The following is a 16,650-nucleotide window of genomic DNA, read 5'->3' as shown; positions in this document are numbered from 1 at the left end:
TCACTCCATAGATCAAACTCAGAGATCCGCCTGCCTCTGCCTCCCAAGCACTGACATTAAAGGCGTGCACTTCACTGCTGCTGCCACCTCTGCAGCTAGGCCTATGAGTACACACACACAGACACACACACACAGGCACACACACACAGACACACACACACAGACACACATACACAGACACACACACACAGACACACACACACAGACACACATACACAGACACACACACACACAGACACACACACACAGTCACACACACACAGACACACACACAGACACAGACACACACAGACACACACAGACACAGACACACAAAGACATACACACACAGACACACACACAGACATACACACAGACACACACAGACACAGACACACAGACACACACACAGACACAGACACACAAAGACATACACACACAGACACACACACACAGACACACACACACAGACACACACACAGTCACAAAGCAGGGAGGCGAGCCAGGCATGCTAACACAGACCTTTAATCCCAGCACAGATCTCTGTGAGTTCAAGGCCAGTCTGGTCTACAAAAGCAAATTCAAATTCCAGGACAGCCAGGGCCTTTAACCAGAGAAACCCTATCTCAACTCCCCCATCCCCACCACCAGAAACGTAGGTAGATGAATCTGATCAAAATATGTTGCATGAAATTCTTGAAGAATTAGTAAAACATGTTATTAAAAAATAAAAATAATTTTAAAGGAAAAAAAAAAACCCAGCTAGACATAAAGTCTAATGAGCAGAAAGCGTTTTTAGAGTACAGTGTTTGGGAATGAAGGGATAAAGCTGAGTAAATACATTGTCCGGGTGGCAGGTTTAAGTCCTTTAATTATTGTCAGTATCTGTTGTAACTTACTCAGTATAAGTACATTACAGTAAATAATAAGGTTAGAGTGTAGCCTGAGATTGTGAGGTCCTGCATGAGGTCCTCAGCACTACTTCCGGAAACAGACATGCAGCCGTGTAAAAGAGTTGTTGTTAATACTGTATCGCTTTCTTGGGGATTGTTTTTGTAGGTTGTTTAGCTGTTGGTTGTTTGCTGCTCTCACTAGCAGTGGCTGGAATGGAACTTACTTTGTAGACCAAGCTGGCCTCAGACTGGAGACCACCCTTCTGCCTCTGCCTCCTTAAGTACTGGGGAGATGGGGCTTGAATCTGAGTTCTCTGGTGCCCTTCCTTCCTCGAGCCCCTCAGACTGTAAGTGGAGAATGCAGGAGAGGGTGGTGGCACAGGATCCTGCCACCCTTGTACACAGGGACCGAAGACTTAGCCTCAAGAGTTTGGAGAAAGAATTATTTACTACACATCTCCCCCGTTTCTGGTGTTTTCTGTACATTTGTTTTCCCTGAAGCCTGAAGAAAACCTCTATCCTCACTGTTCTGTCTCACCAGGCAGGAAAGGCACATCTCAATTCTAACCTTTGTTGATGGTGCGGGCTGCCGAGGGCAAAGAGGACACTAAAAAATATCAGATGGAGCAGGCAGGAGTCTGTCAGATCAAGAGACAGGACTTGGAGAAAAAGCATGCGCACTGGCCTGCCAGAAGTCCTACTGACAGATACACTTGTGTGCAATCACGCTTCGTCTTTTAAATTCCTGGAGCATCGGCCTTAGAGCCCCATGGAGTCCCACCCACAACTGCGTGTAAGCAATTATTTCTTTCAGCAAATATGTTTTGGAGCCTTCCATGTTCTGTGTCTGAGGTGGGACAGTGGAGACAATACTGTATCTAAGAATATGTTGGCTTTTGGGGAAAACAAAACAAAAACAACAACAACAAAAAAAAACCCTAGTCCTGTTTGTTAGCCAAGGTAGATTGTTACCATAAAGAAAAGTGAGGCTCCCTCCTGTGCCTATTCTTCCAACTGATACATTTTGCATAGTAACTTTTCGTATAGTTGCTGTTGTATAGTGGTTTCTCTGACGGCGTTTTCTCTGACGGCGTTTTGATAACGCGAGGAATACTTTTTGTAGGTAAATAGCTCATTCTTGGTTAACTGTATTTTTTTAAAGGCAGAACTGATCTTTTTGCCTCCACCCATACCCCCAGTGCTGGGGCTGGAATGGGAGGCCTCCCTCACAGCACCCTCGTGCTGTATCCACTGAGCTATAATTACAATTTACGTGGCTTCTCCTCGAAATTCCTATGTATCTTGAAGCTCCCCTCCCCTGCTTCATTGTCTAGTGTTCGGCTTACTGAGAACAGGCTCTCCCTTAAGGGCTGTGTGCAACAAGCTCTTTACAGGGGCTGTGAAGGTGTTCTTACACAGAGCGAATAGACTTTCCTAAGAAAAGAAAAGAAGAGAAAAAGTCCCGGACATATAAAAGAATGAACTGGGGGGTGGAGAGATGGCTCAGTGGTTAAGAGCACTGACTGCTCTTCCAGAGGTCCTGAGTTCAATTCCCAGCAACCACATGGTGGCTCACAACCATCTGTAATGGGATCTGATGCCCTCTTCTGGTGTATCTGAAGACAGCTACAGTGTACTTATATATAATAAATGAATAAATCTTTTTTTTTCTTTTTTTCCCGGAGCTGGGGAGCGAACCCAGGGCCTTGCGCTTGCTAGGCAAGCGCTCTACCACTGAGCTAAATCCCCAACCCCATGAATAAATCTTAAAAAAAAAAATGAGGGCTGGAGAGATGGCTCAGTGGTTAAGAGCACTGACTGCTAGGGGTTGGGGATTTAGCTCAGTGGTAGAGCGCTTGCCTAAGAAGCACAAGGCCCTGGGTTCGGTCCCCAGCTCCGAAAAAAAGAACAAAAAAAAAAAAAAAAAAAAAGAGCACTGACTGCTCTTCCAGAGGTCCTGAGTTCAAATCCCAGCAACCACATGGTGGCTCACAACCATCTGTAATGGGATCTGATGCCCTCTTCTGGTGTCTGAAGACAGCTACAATGTACTCATATATAAAAAGTAAATAAATCTTTAAAAAAAAAAAAAAAAGAACTAAGCTGACACTGGGATAAAGCTGACTCCTCCCCCTCTCCTTGAGTACCACTGCTAACTGTATCCAGTAATATGTTTTTAGCAGGTGCAATGAATCAAGGTGCCCAAAAGAGTCTAGAGAAAGAGGTGATGCTAGCCCATTGTGACGACTGGTTCCGAAGGCCAGATTCTGTGGTTCCTTCTTGCCCAGGGTTTGCATAACAGCCTTTGCCTACAAATCACAGCACTGTTCCGATTCTTAGAAAGGCGCCTTCTGTCCCTCTGCTCACCCAACCCCACAGTCCTCTGTGCTTGTTAGTATCATCTGTCACAGCTGAAGTTAAACAACAAAAAGCATGTCAGGTGAGAAGCTGAGAAAGACACGTGGCTGTTTATGAGAGATATACCATTACCATCTAATGCAGAGTGGAAGGAAGCATCTGCCTTCTCTTAGCCCCCACCTCCACACTCCCCTGGGCTTCCCGAAGGTCCCCTTCTCCTCAAGCCTGCCGATTAGCCTGTATTTCCAACCGTGTTTATTCTCTCTGGCTCCGTAGCAAACGCCCTAGGGGGGGAAAACCTGGCTCTGTGGATGCCTGGTCTCCTGGCACATTCAATTTCTTTCAATTAGGAGTCTCTGCTGGAGACACAATGGGTTTTGGTGAGCTCGGATTCTGACTGGTTTTTTCTTTTTCTTTTTCTTTTTTTTTTTCAAATGTACATGAAAGATCTGATTTCCTCTGTGATTCTTTATGGCAGGAGAGAACAGGCAATTAGATTAATTTCTGCTCTGTTTTCTGGAACGTTCCTTTCTCTTCTCTTCTCACGCCACCTTTGTTTCTTCCCATGTCACTCCTACCCTTTCTGTTAATAGACTGTTCGAACCCTTTGGTTTCCTTTGGATGGAAATGGATTTAGTAAGCGTTGTCACAGCTGGGTTTGGGTTTGGGGCCTTCTCCACAGCCAGGAAAACCTGCTCTTTTAGTCATATTCTGGGGTGGCTCATAGGAAACTGAGGAACACAACCTCCAGTCCCCTGGTGTTTGTTAAGTGGCTTGATGGGGTTGTCCAAGAGTCTAGGGAGTAAGACCACACGGAGAGGAGATATGCCCAAATTCAGGCTTCCTGGAAGGAATCCCATCCTAACCTCCCCTTTCCTGAGCACCCGGTTTCTTCTCAAGGGTTTTTGAGGGCTGGGGCAGTAGCTTGGTGGCTGAGCGCTTGCCTGGTGTACATGAATCCAGCCCATGGTTCAATCCACAGTACCAGTATTGGGGAAAAAAATGATTCTGATTTCTTCAGTAATTCTCCACCAGCCCCTTGTAATTCAGCTCGAAATTCTCTCCAGGACAACAGGACAGGATGGAGAAGCAATGTGAAGCTGGGGGCAGGGAGGGGGATGCTTCTCCGTTCCACATGCAATGCCTCCCACCCATCTTTAGCTTTTTAATGAAGACCTCCCCACTGCAAGCAAAGGAGAAAAAAAAGAACCACGTGAGATTTAAACTTTAATGGGGGGGGGGGTGGAAAACGCTGCCGTTAGTCTCTCTCCCAAGTCTCTGCCAGTGAGCCCAGAGCTAAGCGATTTGCCATTGTCGACCCTAAATCCCGTTTTTGTTTTTCTCTTTTAAAGTGTGTTTACAGCTGACCATTATGGGAGAAATGACGGATGTAGCCTGGACCTCTTTAAAAGAATCAGACTAACTGTCAGGCTGAAACCTCTTTCTAAGGGCTGTTGGGCGGAGGAAGGGTTTGGAATGCCCCAATACCAAGCCACCTATACCAAGCTGCAGGGGTTCAGCTAATGAGACCATTTCCATAGTTTGACATCTGTATTCCTGGTGTCTCTAAGCTTTCTGTTCCAGCTGTTAGTAGTACTAGAGAATTTAGGGACTTAGGGCAATGTCACCATAGGTCTAGAAGGCAGAGGAGGGGTACTATCTGTTTCTCCACTATAGCTTCAAATTAAAAAGAAGGGGGAGTGGGAGAGAGGCCGCTGTCCCCACCCTTTGTGATACCTGCTGTGTTACACCAGCTCTCTGACTTCCATCCACAGAAAAAATTCTCTCTATTGAAATGTATGCATTTCTTTCAACTAAAAGCTACTATGAATTGATTATTTTTGTCTTGATGACAAACCCAGCCAAGGAGCTTTTGGGGGCTGGCAAACTTAGGGTTTCAGAAAATTGCCTGCCATACAACCTGTGGTTTCCAGTCTTACATATTCTTTTGCCTTCTCTCAGAGAAAAAGATAATGGAATTTAGAGCCTCGAGGAATTTTCCCCTTGAGGTAGCTTCGGTTAGCTGGGTAAACCTACAGAGGTTCCTGGCTCCTATGGGGGTTCTGCGAGTGAAAAGCACTGAGCACCAAGAAATACAAGTATAAAAAAATGAGGCATAGTGGCCTCCCACTTGGGAGATGGAGGACGGAAGATCGGAAAACCAGGAGTTCAAGATCAACCTCAGCTAATTAGTGACTTTGACGCCAATGGACTTCACAATGAGACCATGTCAAAAGAAAGAGGCAGGTCCTGGGGGTGAGATGGTTCATTGAGAGAGGCTTGCCTAGTATGCGGGCAAGGCTTTGGGGCTTGATCTCCAGCACAGCAAAAATAAGTAAGTAAGTAAATAAATAAATAAATAAATAAATAGGAGAAAGTAAAGGTTTAATATAAAAATCCACCCCATCTTGACCATCAGTGGCCTCTGTGATCAGCGTGGTCTCTACCTGAACCCTCCCACCCTCAACCCCAGCCCTCATCAAGACTGGGGGAGCTGGGTAAAGTGCATTGGTTTGGTCTTGACTGGGACTTCATGCAGTACTGGGGATTAAACATCGTTGCCTAGGGCCCCATGTATGTCTGGTATACTCCCTGAACTACAGAGTTACCTCCATCCCTACCCCAGGAGTTAAAATTTGACTGATGAAGGAAAGAACTTCCCAGAGTTTGGAAGCAAAATCTCAGGCCTCAAAACTGACCTTCCCAGCCCCATAACCCTCTAAGTATAAAATGGCTGGGTCGGTGGCAGCCCTGAGAGCAACTACTAGAACTCCAAATACAGCACAACAAAACTAATACACCCCAAATACACAGCATGGTTAGCTGATCAGTTCAGATGAAACTGCCACCGGGTCTGGTGAGAGAAATCCACCTGCCTTCCGGTCCACTGAGTGCTGCAGCAGGGACTGAGAGGACAGGGACTCCCTCAGAACCCACCCCAGTGCTGGGGGTACTGTAGGGGGGGGCAGGGCAGAAGGTATCGGTTTTTCTTGATTTATGACCACTGCACCCCAAGCCATCCCATAAATTTGGGGGCCGTTTTCACCAAAACTGTGAGTTACGATTTTTCAAATAAATACACTTTCCAATCAGACTGGGTTCTGTTTAGGTTGAAGGCTTCCTGGCTTCCCGAAGCAGACGTCTCTCAGTGCGGAAAATACACACAGGAGGGAACGGAGCCGGGACGAAGCTCAGACAACATAAAAACTTGTGTAAACACGTTGTCATTTACAGACTTCGGAAGAGAAAGAGAATGGGGTGGGGGGGCGCAGAAAAGGGAGGGGGTGGAGAAAACACATCATGTTTAATTCTCTCAAAATCCTCCGGTCTCAGCCTGGAGGGAGGACACGGAAAATTTAATATTCGTTTTCTGTAAGCTTGATTTATGTTACTCATTAGAAAAAGGCAGGAGTGGCGGGTTTACCTTAAATAGATTTTGAATTTTTTTTGAGGTTGTTAAAAATGTAAGAATGGATAAGGTTTATTCTCTCTCTCTCTCTCTCTCTCTCTCTCTCTCTCTCTCTCTCTCTCTCTCGTGTGTGTGTGTGTGTGTGTGTGTGTGTGTGTGTGTGTGTGTGTGTGTGTGTGTTTTCACCCAGCCCTGGAGGACCTATGTGTGGCCACACCCTTCTACAAGTAGTCAGAAGAGTCAGAAGAGAAGACAAGAATACTCTCGTGAAACTATGAATTTAATGTTAGATAAAAGTCACTTCTGGCTTAGACTTTTCCCCGACCAGACCACTGCTCATCTCAAGAAAAGGGGTCACAAGGAGAGAGGTATCCTCTCCAGGCTCACAAGGTCTAAGCTCTATTTATTAGTCTGTGTGCCCATAGGGAAATTCCTTCCCCTCTCTGGTCTCATTTTCCTTGGAAAGCTAGAAGTGGGGGATCCCTCCTGTATCTCTGCAAGTCCCTCACACCAAAGTGAGAAGGCTTCACTTTCTAACAGCGTCCTGGAGACACCAGCCCCTCCCTGGCTATCTCTTTCTGCTCAGGGGAGCAAGTCAGGCCAGATTGGAAAACCCAAGACCCTCTTTTGATGCGACCAAGAAATGTTTAAGGGATTTGCGCGCTCAGGCTGCCGCAGCAAATGGCCCGAGGGCTGATTTATAGCGCGTTCCTGCGCGACGCGATTCCCTAAGACAGCGAGAATATTTTACACCGCGCTAATATAAACAGGCGGCCGGCCCGGTCCTTTTTATGGAGTTCCTGTAATTACCCGAACCCTGACAGGTCCTTGATTTACTGCCCTATTTAGATAAGGGGTCCGGTGCGGGGATTGCCCGTGGCGTCAAGGTCACTGGACTCGGCGGATCGCGGGGTTTGCGCGGGGTTTGCTGTGGGCGCCTGGGTGCGCGCTCTTTGGAGCTTGCAGGCCGCAGTGGGGTGAGCAGAAAGGGGACCAGCCTCTCTCCAGGGCATCGCAGAACCATCCGGGAAGTTAAGGCCTAGGAGGTAGCCGACCCCATCCCCCACACTGGTTGGCAGATAAAACCAGGCGAAGGTATGGGACTGGGATTCGGGTTCCCCTGGACTCCATCTTTATCCTGTGGGATGGCAGCTGGGTTCTATAAGACCAGTAGGACAAGGAGAGGACCGAACCCCACCAGCAGAGGCCAGTGTCAGTAGAATCCGGTGGCCTGGCAGATTTTGCTGTGTAGTGGGGGCGGGGTTGGGGGGAGGGGTGCAGCTTTTCCTCCAGTTCCCCAGCATCAGACCAACACTCACGAATGTTGTGAGTTGAGTTTATTCTTATTTTATGTGGTGCCGTGGCACTTCAACCACCACTCCATCCCTGGCAAACCTTACTCAAGCTTCCACTGGATCTCAGTGGCAGGCGGAGGAAACTGCCAGTTGCCCAGATTCAGAGAAAGAGAGAGAGCAGAGCTGACAGTTCCAACTCAGGTGGGCTCCGCCGTTTGACTATTGCCTGCTTCTGGGACACCATTGATTTAACCTCAGAGGATTGTATTCTCCTGTCTGTGAACTTTGAAAGACTACTTGCCAGAGTATCACTGGGGGCAGACCTGGGAAGCCGACAGCTTTGTGGGGCTGACAGGAGACTCCCCAGTGTGTATGGCTCCCAAAGCTTGATCTGCAGAAGAAGGCTGGAGAGTAGACCACATCTCCTCTTTTGACCCTGGCAGGTCTATGCAACCAATCCTGAAGAGACAGAAATTATAAACTCAGTTGGCTAACCTCATCCCCTTCTCTGCAAATGGGGAAACTGAGGCTTGGAGATGAAACAGTAACCTTATAGAGGAGGCCAGCATTTGACAGGGTTAAAAGTCACAGTACCTGGGAGACAGAGGCAGCAGGATCAGGAGTTTAAATTCCACCTGAGCTAAAGCCTGGGTTATCAGGAGACTCAAAGACCAAACAACCAAACAACTCCATAAACAAACAACTGGAAGCCTCATCTTCTGCTCAAACTCGTGCAAGCCCCCACATTATCGCATAGTCTGAGTCAGGAAAAAGAGCAACCCACTAGTAGACCTCGTCCCTTCCCCACCCTGTCTTGGGCTCATCTGAGCCCCAAGTGTCATTCAATGCACTTTGGAAGAATGGGCCTGGAGTCTAGAAACCTTGTCCTCTCCTTGATATTCATAATTTTGAGTGTCCCACTCCAAGTCCCACCAGGTCTTACACAAACCCCCTTGAGTCAGATCCTGAGGCACTGTTGGGGGTAGGGGGAGGCACCCTGCTTTTTAAACACTCATTGGGAAGCAGGTGACTTGGGAGCCTTCAGGGGCCTCTGGGATTGTGGGGGGTGGGGGGGTGCCTCTTCCCTTGCACTTAATCCATTCTCTAGTGCAATATCTAGGCCAGACATGCAGGCCTAAGTGACCTGTGTAATGTCAAGAGAGTGGTCCCCCATTGCTGGGTAGAAAGCTGCGCCTTTTTATAAGGATGCTGGTGTGGCCCCTATGTGAGTGTCCTTTGTCCTTGTGGGTGGCCTGATAATATGAGCACTGTTGTACAATTTTATTTTGTCAATGTGACTATCTCCTAAGGCTGTAAATACATGGAAAACCAAATATGCATCATGTTTGAAACCATGCAGCAGGCAAATTGGGTATGTAGACTTTGTGGAGCTATGGAGCCTGCAGATGTATGAGAATGCCTACTCATGAGCTATTGAGGGTCTGTATGCATGTTTGTTGTCTAGTGGTTTTTTTTTTTTTTTTTTTTTACTTCTCTCTCTCTCTGTGTGTGTGTGTGTGTGTGTATGTGTGTGTGTGTGTGTGTATGTTTGGGAAGGCTGATACTATTGTTGGTTTTGAGACTGGCTTTCAGTGCTGCCCAGTCTGCTGTTTAATTTTTTTAAATAAATGTTATTATTAAAAAATGTACAAATAGGGCTGGAGAGATGGCTCAGAGGCTAAGAGCACCGACTGCTCTTCCAGGGGTCCTGAGTTCAATCCCCAGCAACCACATGGTGGCTCACAACCATCTGTAATGGGATTTGATTCACTCTTCTGACGTGTGTCTGAAGACAGTGACAGTGTACTCATATGAATAAAAATAAACATTTTTTAAAAAATGTACAAATAAATAGAAAAAAATTTTCACATCCGAAATAACCAGACCCAGAATCTGCTTAACTCGACGAACGTTTATACAGTTAGAACAAGCATTTGGAATAGAAACCATAACATTTCACATTAAATTTTACACTTCCGATATCAAATCTACTTTATGCACTTATCCACCACCAAAACCAATAAATAAATAAATAAATAAATAAATAAATAAATAAAAATCCAGAATTAAAACCAATCAGCTTTAGATCTTTTCTCCTGACTTTCATCCACTAAAGATTAACGGAACTCCTGGACCAAGTCTACCTTCCTGCTTCAGCCTTCTAAGTTAGCTCACGCTACTTGTACCACTGGTAAGTTGGGGGTTTTGGGAGTTTGGGTTATGGATATAACTCTGAAGAATTTGTAAAAAGATAGAAAGGGAAACTGGGTGTGGTGGTGACCTCCTGCCTGAAAACCCAGAACTCAGTGAAGCAGTCTAGGTTAGGTGAGACTCTGTTATTAATTAATTAGTTAAAATAAAATAAATGCTTGTGGTCTGGCAAGATGGCCCAGCGGGTAAAAGTGCTTGTCCCCAAGGCTAGCCACTTCAGTTTAATCCCAAGGATTTAGGTACTGCAAGGAGAGAACTCCCCAAGTACATTACAGCACCCACGTGCTCCTTACAAATAATTCAATGTAATTAAAAATGCTGTGAGAACGTGTGTGCACCCCTACATCCTGTGTTTAGAGGTATGTGCCTTTGGTAAAACTGGCCTTGTTATCCCCTGAGTACCCAAATTGGAAGCTCCTATGTGTAACCCACTCCGGGGCATGACAGACATCCTGTAGGAAAAAAATCCTAGGAATGTGTGGATCTTGCATTAGTGCGTGCATGCCATGTCACTATTACTGCTAAGGTGGACACCATCTGTAAGAACACCACATGGATGTTTGTGTGTGCCAGCAGAGGGACAAGCCTGTGTGTGTGGACCTGCCACTGAGGCCAGGATGAAGATTGCTGGATCAGAACTAGGCTGAGCTGAGAATCCAGCCCCTTCTCGAGGCGTTATTCTTTTCCATCCAGGTTCCCTCATCCTGAGAGTGACTCCCAGCCCGCAGGGCACAAGGACCCGCGGAGCAGCTGCGGAACCGGCGCCTTCCCGGGGAGCCTTCTTCAGGTCCCTAGCTGAGCCCAACCCCAGCGCTGCGGGCGGGCGCCAGGCGCCGGCCAAAGCGGTGGGTTTCCAGTTCGCCTGGGGCAGGAAAGTGAGGTTCCCAGTACCTCTTTCCACTGCTGTTCACAACCTCCTGCACAGCCACTCCCCACAGGTGGGACCTTGGCCCTCAGACCTCAGCGACTTAGCTTCTATCCACGCCACAAAGTGAGCGTATTCCCACAGAAGTCCACGTTTGCACAGACACGCAGAAATCTCAATTCGCGTACATTCCTAGGACTTTATACACGAGGGCTGTCATCTGTTGAGCCCACGACCAGCTCTACATTCGTTTTCACTTACCCACTTGCTATTGGACCTCACATCCCGTCTGCGTACGGTGGCCTTTCTCCCACTGTCCCTGCCTGTTAATCGTCTTATTCACAAGATGGGCCTCAGTAAGCAACTTCCGAGTGGCTGGATCAAAAGCGAATTAAAAAGAATTTGACATCATCGCATTTCCCCCTTAACTGACATTTGACAGAAAGGCATATTTCCCAAAGCCCACATAGAAAAGGAGGAGAGACCAGAAAGGCTGGTGAGGTTGGAGGGGGTCCTAGGGACCTTAATGGAAAGACGGAGAAGACCCAGAGTCTCAGGCTTAAAGCCTATATCCTGGTCGCCCAAGTTCCTAACTTTTGGAAAGCCATCTTTTTTATAGAATTCCGCCTTGGAGAAGTGCTCTAGGCTGAAGGGGAACAGCACAAGGCTCTACAGATAGACCCTGCCTCAGCGGGGTGCGTGTGAAGCGCCGAGGTGGTTTCTCCGTGGATATCAGGGGTGGGGGTGGGCCGGTTTCTTCCAGTGTGAGCTTCAAGGGAAGTATCTTTACGGGATCAAAGATTTTCATGCAGGTGGTGAGCCAGATGGAGTAGTAGCCCAGCAGTCGCCGGCTCCTAGCCCTACGTGCGAATCTTCCGAAGACACTGGGGAGTCCTGCCACAGACGTGCCTCGGGGCCAAGGCGCCGCCAGGCTGCCTCGCCACCAGCTCGGCCTGCCGGCGTTTACACCGAATCAGGCGCCTGAGAGGCTAGAGGAGCAGAGATCAGCCACGGTCTCCACCCCCAACCCCCAAGCCCGGAACAAACCGGTCAGTGCCCAAGAGCTGGAAGCGCTCTCCCATTCCCGCCCACTTCCACCTCGGCCTCTGAAGGCTCTTCTGGGAGTCGGCAGCTGGGCGAGAACTGGATCTCTGGGAACCACCTTGCTGGGCAGTAGCTCCAGGTCCAGCCTGAAGCCGAGAACCTAAAGGCGGGGCTGGAGGTGTTAGGGCCTAGTCTACTTCCCTGCTGCGCCCGATGGCCTTCAGGCTCCCACGATGAGCAGGGTTCTTAAAATTCGGATTCGGGAAGGCTAGATATCCTATTCTGAATTTCTGAATTTCAGACCTGAAAACAATAGTTTTGCTTTGGTCCTCAGTTTCCCTATCTGTGAAATCTATCTGTGAAATCAAGTGTGTGTGTGTGTGTGTGTGTGTGTGTGTGTGTGTGTGTGTGTGTGTGTGTGTGTGTGTTGATGAAGCTGTCTGTTTCCAAGGGATGATTCTAGAATCCTTTCCTTGGATCCAAGAAGAAAGGGTGTAGGTTCAGTGCAGGGCGTGAGCAGGCCTGGCCTCAAGTTCGTAGCCCCCGCCCTCCCAGGAGGGGAACTGGGAGAGGGGAGGGACATAGGCGGGGCCGGTTTTCAGTCCCTGTGGTCAGCTTAGAATTGTGTGGCGCTTGCTGAGTATAAAACTTGGGACTGCCACCCCCTTCCCTCCTCCTGCCATTGGCTCCAGCTAGAGGTTGACATCAAAGCAAGGCCTTATATAAGCAGGATCCTGGTGGCAAGTCCGCAGAAGGGTTAAACCCGCTCTTTGGAAATCCGAACCCTTCTCTCTCGCTGCCTACAGAAACCTTCAAGAAGTCCGCAGGTCCTTCGTGTCATCTCCAGCCTTGCTCAGGACTCCTCCAAAACCCAGCCAATTCGCTGCATTGGAGCCCACGGTGACCCCCTTCTGTGGGGCGCATGGGGCGGTGCTAATTGGGCTGGCAGCACAGGCCAGGAGGCTCTCCAACATGAACCTCGTGGGCAGCTACGCACACCATCACCACCATCACCACTCACACCCGCCGCACCCCATGCTGCACGAACCCTTCCTCTTTGGTCCGGCCTCGCGTTGCCACCAGGAGCGGCCTTACTTCCAGAGCTGGCTGCTGAGCCCGGCTGATGCTGCCCCAGATTTCCCTGCCGGCGGGCCACCACCTACCACCGCAGTAGCAGCGGCTGCCTATGGTCCCGATGCCAGGCCGAGTCAGAGCCCAGGTCGGCTGGAGGCTCTTGGAGGCCGCCTGCCCAGGCGAAAAGGTTCAGGACCCAAAAAGGAGCGGAGGCGCACAGAGAGCATTAACAGTGCGTTCGCGGAGCTGCGTGAGTGCATCCCCAATGTGCCTGCGGACACCAAGCTCTCCAAGATCAAGACTCTGCGCCTGGCCACCAGCTACATCGCCTACTTGATGGACGTGCTGGCCAAGGATGCACAAGCAGGTGACCCCGAGGCCTTCAAGGCTGAACTAAAAAAGACGGATGGCGGTCGCGAAAGCAAGCGGAAAAGGGAGTCGGTGAGTCCAGGGGCTTATAAGTTCCAGTCAAGGGTTGCGGGCTGGGGTAAGTAAGAGTAGGCCTGCAAACAAGGCAGAACGGTGTTGTTCTGGGTGTGATTCTGAAAGGCTAGGGAGGGTTCTGAGATTGACGCGGTCTGCCATTGTGTGCACAGTCATTACTGAGTGAACACAGAATCTTGCTTTTTAAAAGTGATCCTAGGGCCTTACAAAATGAACTGAAAACCTTGGGTTTCCGTATTACAGTTTGTTTTAAATTTGAAGGTGTTCTGAGTCTTCTTTCCTGGGCCCTCCTGGAAGCCAGGTTGAGAATGAAAGTAGGAAATGACGTAAATGCTAACTAACGTATGAAGTTCTCCCAAAACATTTTTTTAAAAGTAAAAACAAAACAAAACAAAAAATGAATACGAGCTTCATACTCTAATTTGCTTAATTATGAATATCTGAATTACCCGGTTTCCATGGGGTTTATTGGAAAGGATTATCTACCTCAATTTAAGCACTAATTGGAGAAACAGAAGCCCACTGGAGGGAAAAGTGGGGTGGAAAATCAGCTCAACTATGGTTCTAGTCTGCTCCTAGTCTGGGTCTAGTCTGGGACCTGGGTGGTGGGATAGACAGTCTCAAGGCTTTGTATATGCGACAAACAGGAAGGGCTTTGGCCTTTGAGCTTGCCTAGTCAGCCTTTCTGGGTCTTCTCCACTTTGATCTTCCTCTTTAGGGTGGTGGGATTTCTGGCCCCCAGAGTTCTGTCTGTTTGGTAGACTTAGGCCTAGGCACAACTGTATGGACTGGGGGACCTTGGTGTCTATTATCTGAGCCTCCGGGCCTGTGGCAAAGTAGGGCTAACTTACCTGGAGCCACCGGAAAGACAGACTTCCAGCCTCAGTCGCCTGAGGCCTGGGCTGGGGAGCGGGCGGGAGGGAGGAGCACCTTGCTGGAAGCAGTTATAGGGCCAATCCTGATCCTTGTAGGGCACTACTTGTGAAGTAACACCTCACTGGGTTCCTGCTACGAGAGCTGGGCAGGACTGTGGAGGCCAGGCCAATTCTTTCCTCCCTAGGTAGTGAGGGAGATTCCCAGCACTGGTACTAGCCAGTACCTAACGTCCATCAAGCCAAGATCCTACACCAGGCTGAGAATCTGGAACGAGTTATAGAGTGGATTACTATTCCCACCCTTCCCACACCAGGCCTCTGTGGTGTGGGCTTCCTCTGCCCAAGATAGCAAAGCTAGGTTCAGTTTCCCCAGATTTGGCGAATTCTCGGTAGCAAACCTCCTCAAGCTGGTCAGACCATCCCAGATCCCAGGACCTAAGAGCATAAAGACAGATTTATAATCCTGATTGTAGGCTTCAACAAACAGACATCTGTCACTTAGTTAAGGACGAAGCCTAGTTACTGCTCCTCAACTCCCCTCCAAGCCGAGGAGACCGAACTGAATAACTTAAACCTGACTTTCTCGCCTTTGTTTGTTTGTTTGTGTCTGTTGGCAGCCTCAGCAGCACGAAGGCCTTCCTCCTGCCCTGGGGCCAAGCGAGAAGAGGATTAAAGGACGCACTGGCTGGCCTCAGCAAGTCTGGGCGCTGGAGCTAAATCAGTGAGAAGAGGCCGGCACCGAGGACCCGGCCAAGGCTGGCCCACCTGGCTATCCGGAGAGGAGAGGGCAGGACGCAGCGGCCACGGCAAGTCTCCGGGTACCCGCGCGCGTCTTGCCCAGTCTCTGCGAGCGCCGGCGGGTCGGCGGTTGCAACTACCCACTAGAATCGCACGTGCAATGTCATTTGAATTTGTTAATACATAAGAGAAAGAGAAATTTATATATATGTTCACTTCCCGCCGACGGCGGCTCTTGGAGGCTCGACTCAAGAAGGGACTGCAGAAGCCCAAGCCCCCAAAGACACACCCTTCCAACCCATCTGAGTGGAACTCAATCCCAAAGGCCATAGCCGCTGCGCTCTCTGGCTCGCTCTCTTGTCCCCCTCTTGGCTCTGCGTCAGTACGTGGACGCCTTCTTCTCGAGTTAAAATGCAATACGAATAATTGCTAGTTTCCAACCAGGAAGACTGACACTGCCTGGGTTGGTATCTCCTGAACAGTGGTGGTTTTCCTTCTTGTCGCTACACTTCCTACCTAGAGGGAAGGCGTTGTTTCCTTCCGCAGCACCTCTGCTTTCCGAGGGAAATGTTTCCCTTCTTTTCCCTTCCTTTTCCTTCCCTTCCCTCCCCTCTCCTCTTCCTTTCCCCTTTCCTCTCCTCTTACCCCTCTTTTCCTCCCTTTCTCCTTCGTTTCTTTCCTTTCCTTTCTAAATAAAAGCGTTCCCATTCGTTGCCGAATTTGTAACGTATTTAAACTACCTATCGTGCCTGTTGCTCTCAGGTATACATCTCCCTGCCCCCCACCCTCTTTCTACCTCAAATCAGTGTGACCACTCGCAGCCCCACCCTTTGCCAAAGCAGTATCTATGCTCTTGACTTAATAAAAAAGTTTTCAGAGAATCTCGAAGCCTTGTGTGGTACTGCTGTCGCCCCTGTAGCCTCTCCCTTTACCCTTCTTTGATAAGTACCAAATCAAACTGAGAGAAAGAGGGAGGCAGAGAATTTAAAATGAGGAAGGTAGAGTCAAGTTTTCAGAAGAGAGCATCAGGTGGGAGTCACTCGTGGAAATGGGAGGAAAGAAGCCGGAGAAAGCAATCAGATATAGAGACTTACTTGATTGGGAGTTCCTAAGGCCAGCTCGCACACTGGTGTGTGGATTGAGCTTTTGTGGAGGTACAAGGGGTGCTACCACACAAAGGAGCCCCGCCTCTGTGTTGGAGAATGCTGAGCTCATAGGTGTCGGCTTCCTATGAGAGCCACTCCTGTAGAGAGAGCCTGGGACTCTACTGGTCCTCTTAGCCCAACTCCAAGCACCGCAGGCAATAAAGACTTGCTTCTATGTGATTGCTATTTTATACATAAATAACCTCATGTTGATGGTTACGTTGAGGTTTTTTTCTTGCAACAGAACACTTAAAATATTTATGAGAACAAGTGTGGTGTATGATACCCGCGCGTGCGGCCAGAGCCGGCCTCCATGTCCT

At 48.8% G+C, this 16,650-nt stretch overlaps 1 protein-coding gene across 1 annotated transcript; it reads left to right on the top strand.

The window, feature by feature from the left end:
- The first annotated feature begins 12,816 nt into the window (after positions 1 to 12,816).
- On the top strand, positions 12,817 to 15,384 carry Hand1 (heart and neural crest derivatives expressed 1). Its single transcript, NM_021592.2, has 2 exons — positions 12,817 to 13,569; positions 15,065 to 15,384. Exons 1-2 carry the CDS (start codon positions 13,027 to 13,029, stop codon positions 15,170 to 15,172), a joined length of 651 nt encoding a protein of 216 aa, NP_067603.1. The 5' UTR covers positions 12,817 to 13,026; the 3' UTR covers positions 15,173 to 15,384.
- The last annotated feature ends 1,266 nt before the right edge of the window (positions 15,385 to 16,650 follow it).

Source organism: Rattus norvegicus, chromosome 10 (genome assembly GCF_036323735.1).
Source record: "Rattus norvegicus strain BN/NHsdMcwi chromosome 10, GRCr8, whole genome shotgun sequence".
Lineage (NCBI taxonomy): Eukaryota > Metazoa > Chordata > Mammalia > Rodentia > Muridae > Rattus > Rattus norvegicus.
The sequence above is the reverse complement of the archived record's forward strand: the minus strand, read 5'-3'. Positions and strand labels throughout refer to the sequence as shown.

Bases quoted from the DNA above. Each gene is read 5' to 3' on its own strand.
- Hand1 (NM_021592.2), top strand. From the start codon at position 13,027: ATGAACCTCGTGGGCAGCTACGCACACCATCACCACCATCACCACTCA. The intron at 13,570-15,064 runs GTGAGTCCAGGG...GTCTGTTGGCAG, and splicing joins GCAAGCGGAAAAGGGAGTCG to CCTCAGCAGCACGAAGGCCT.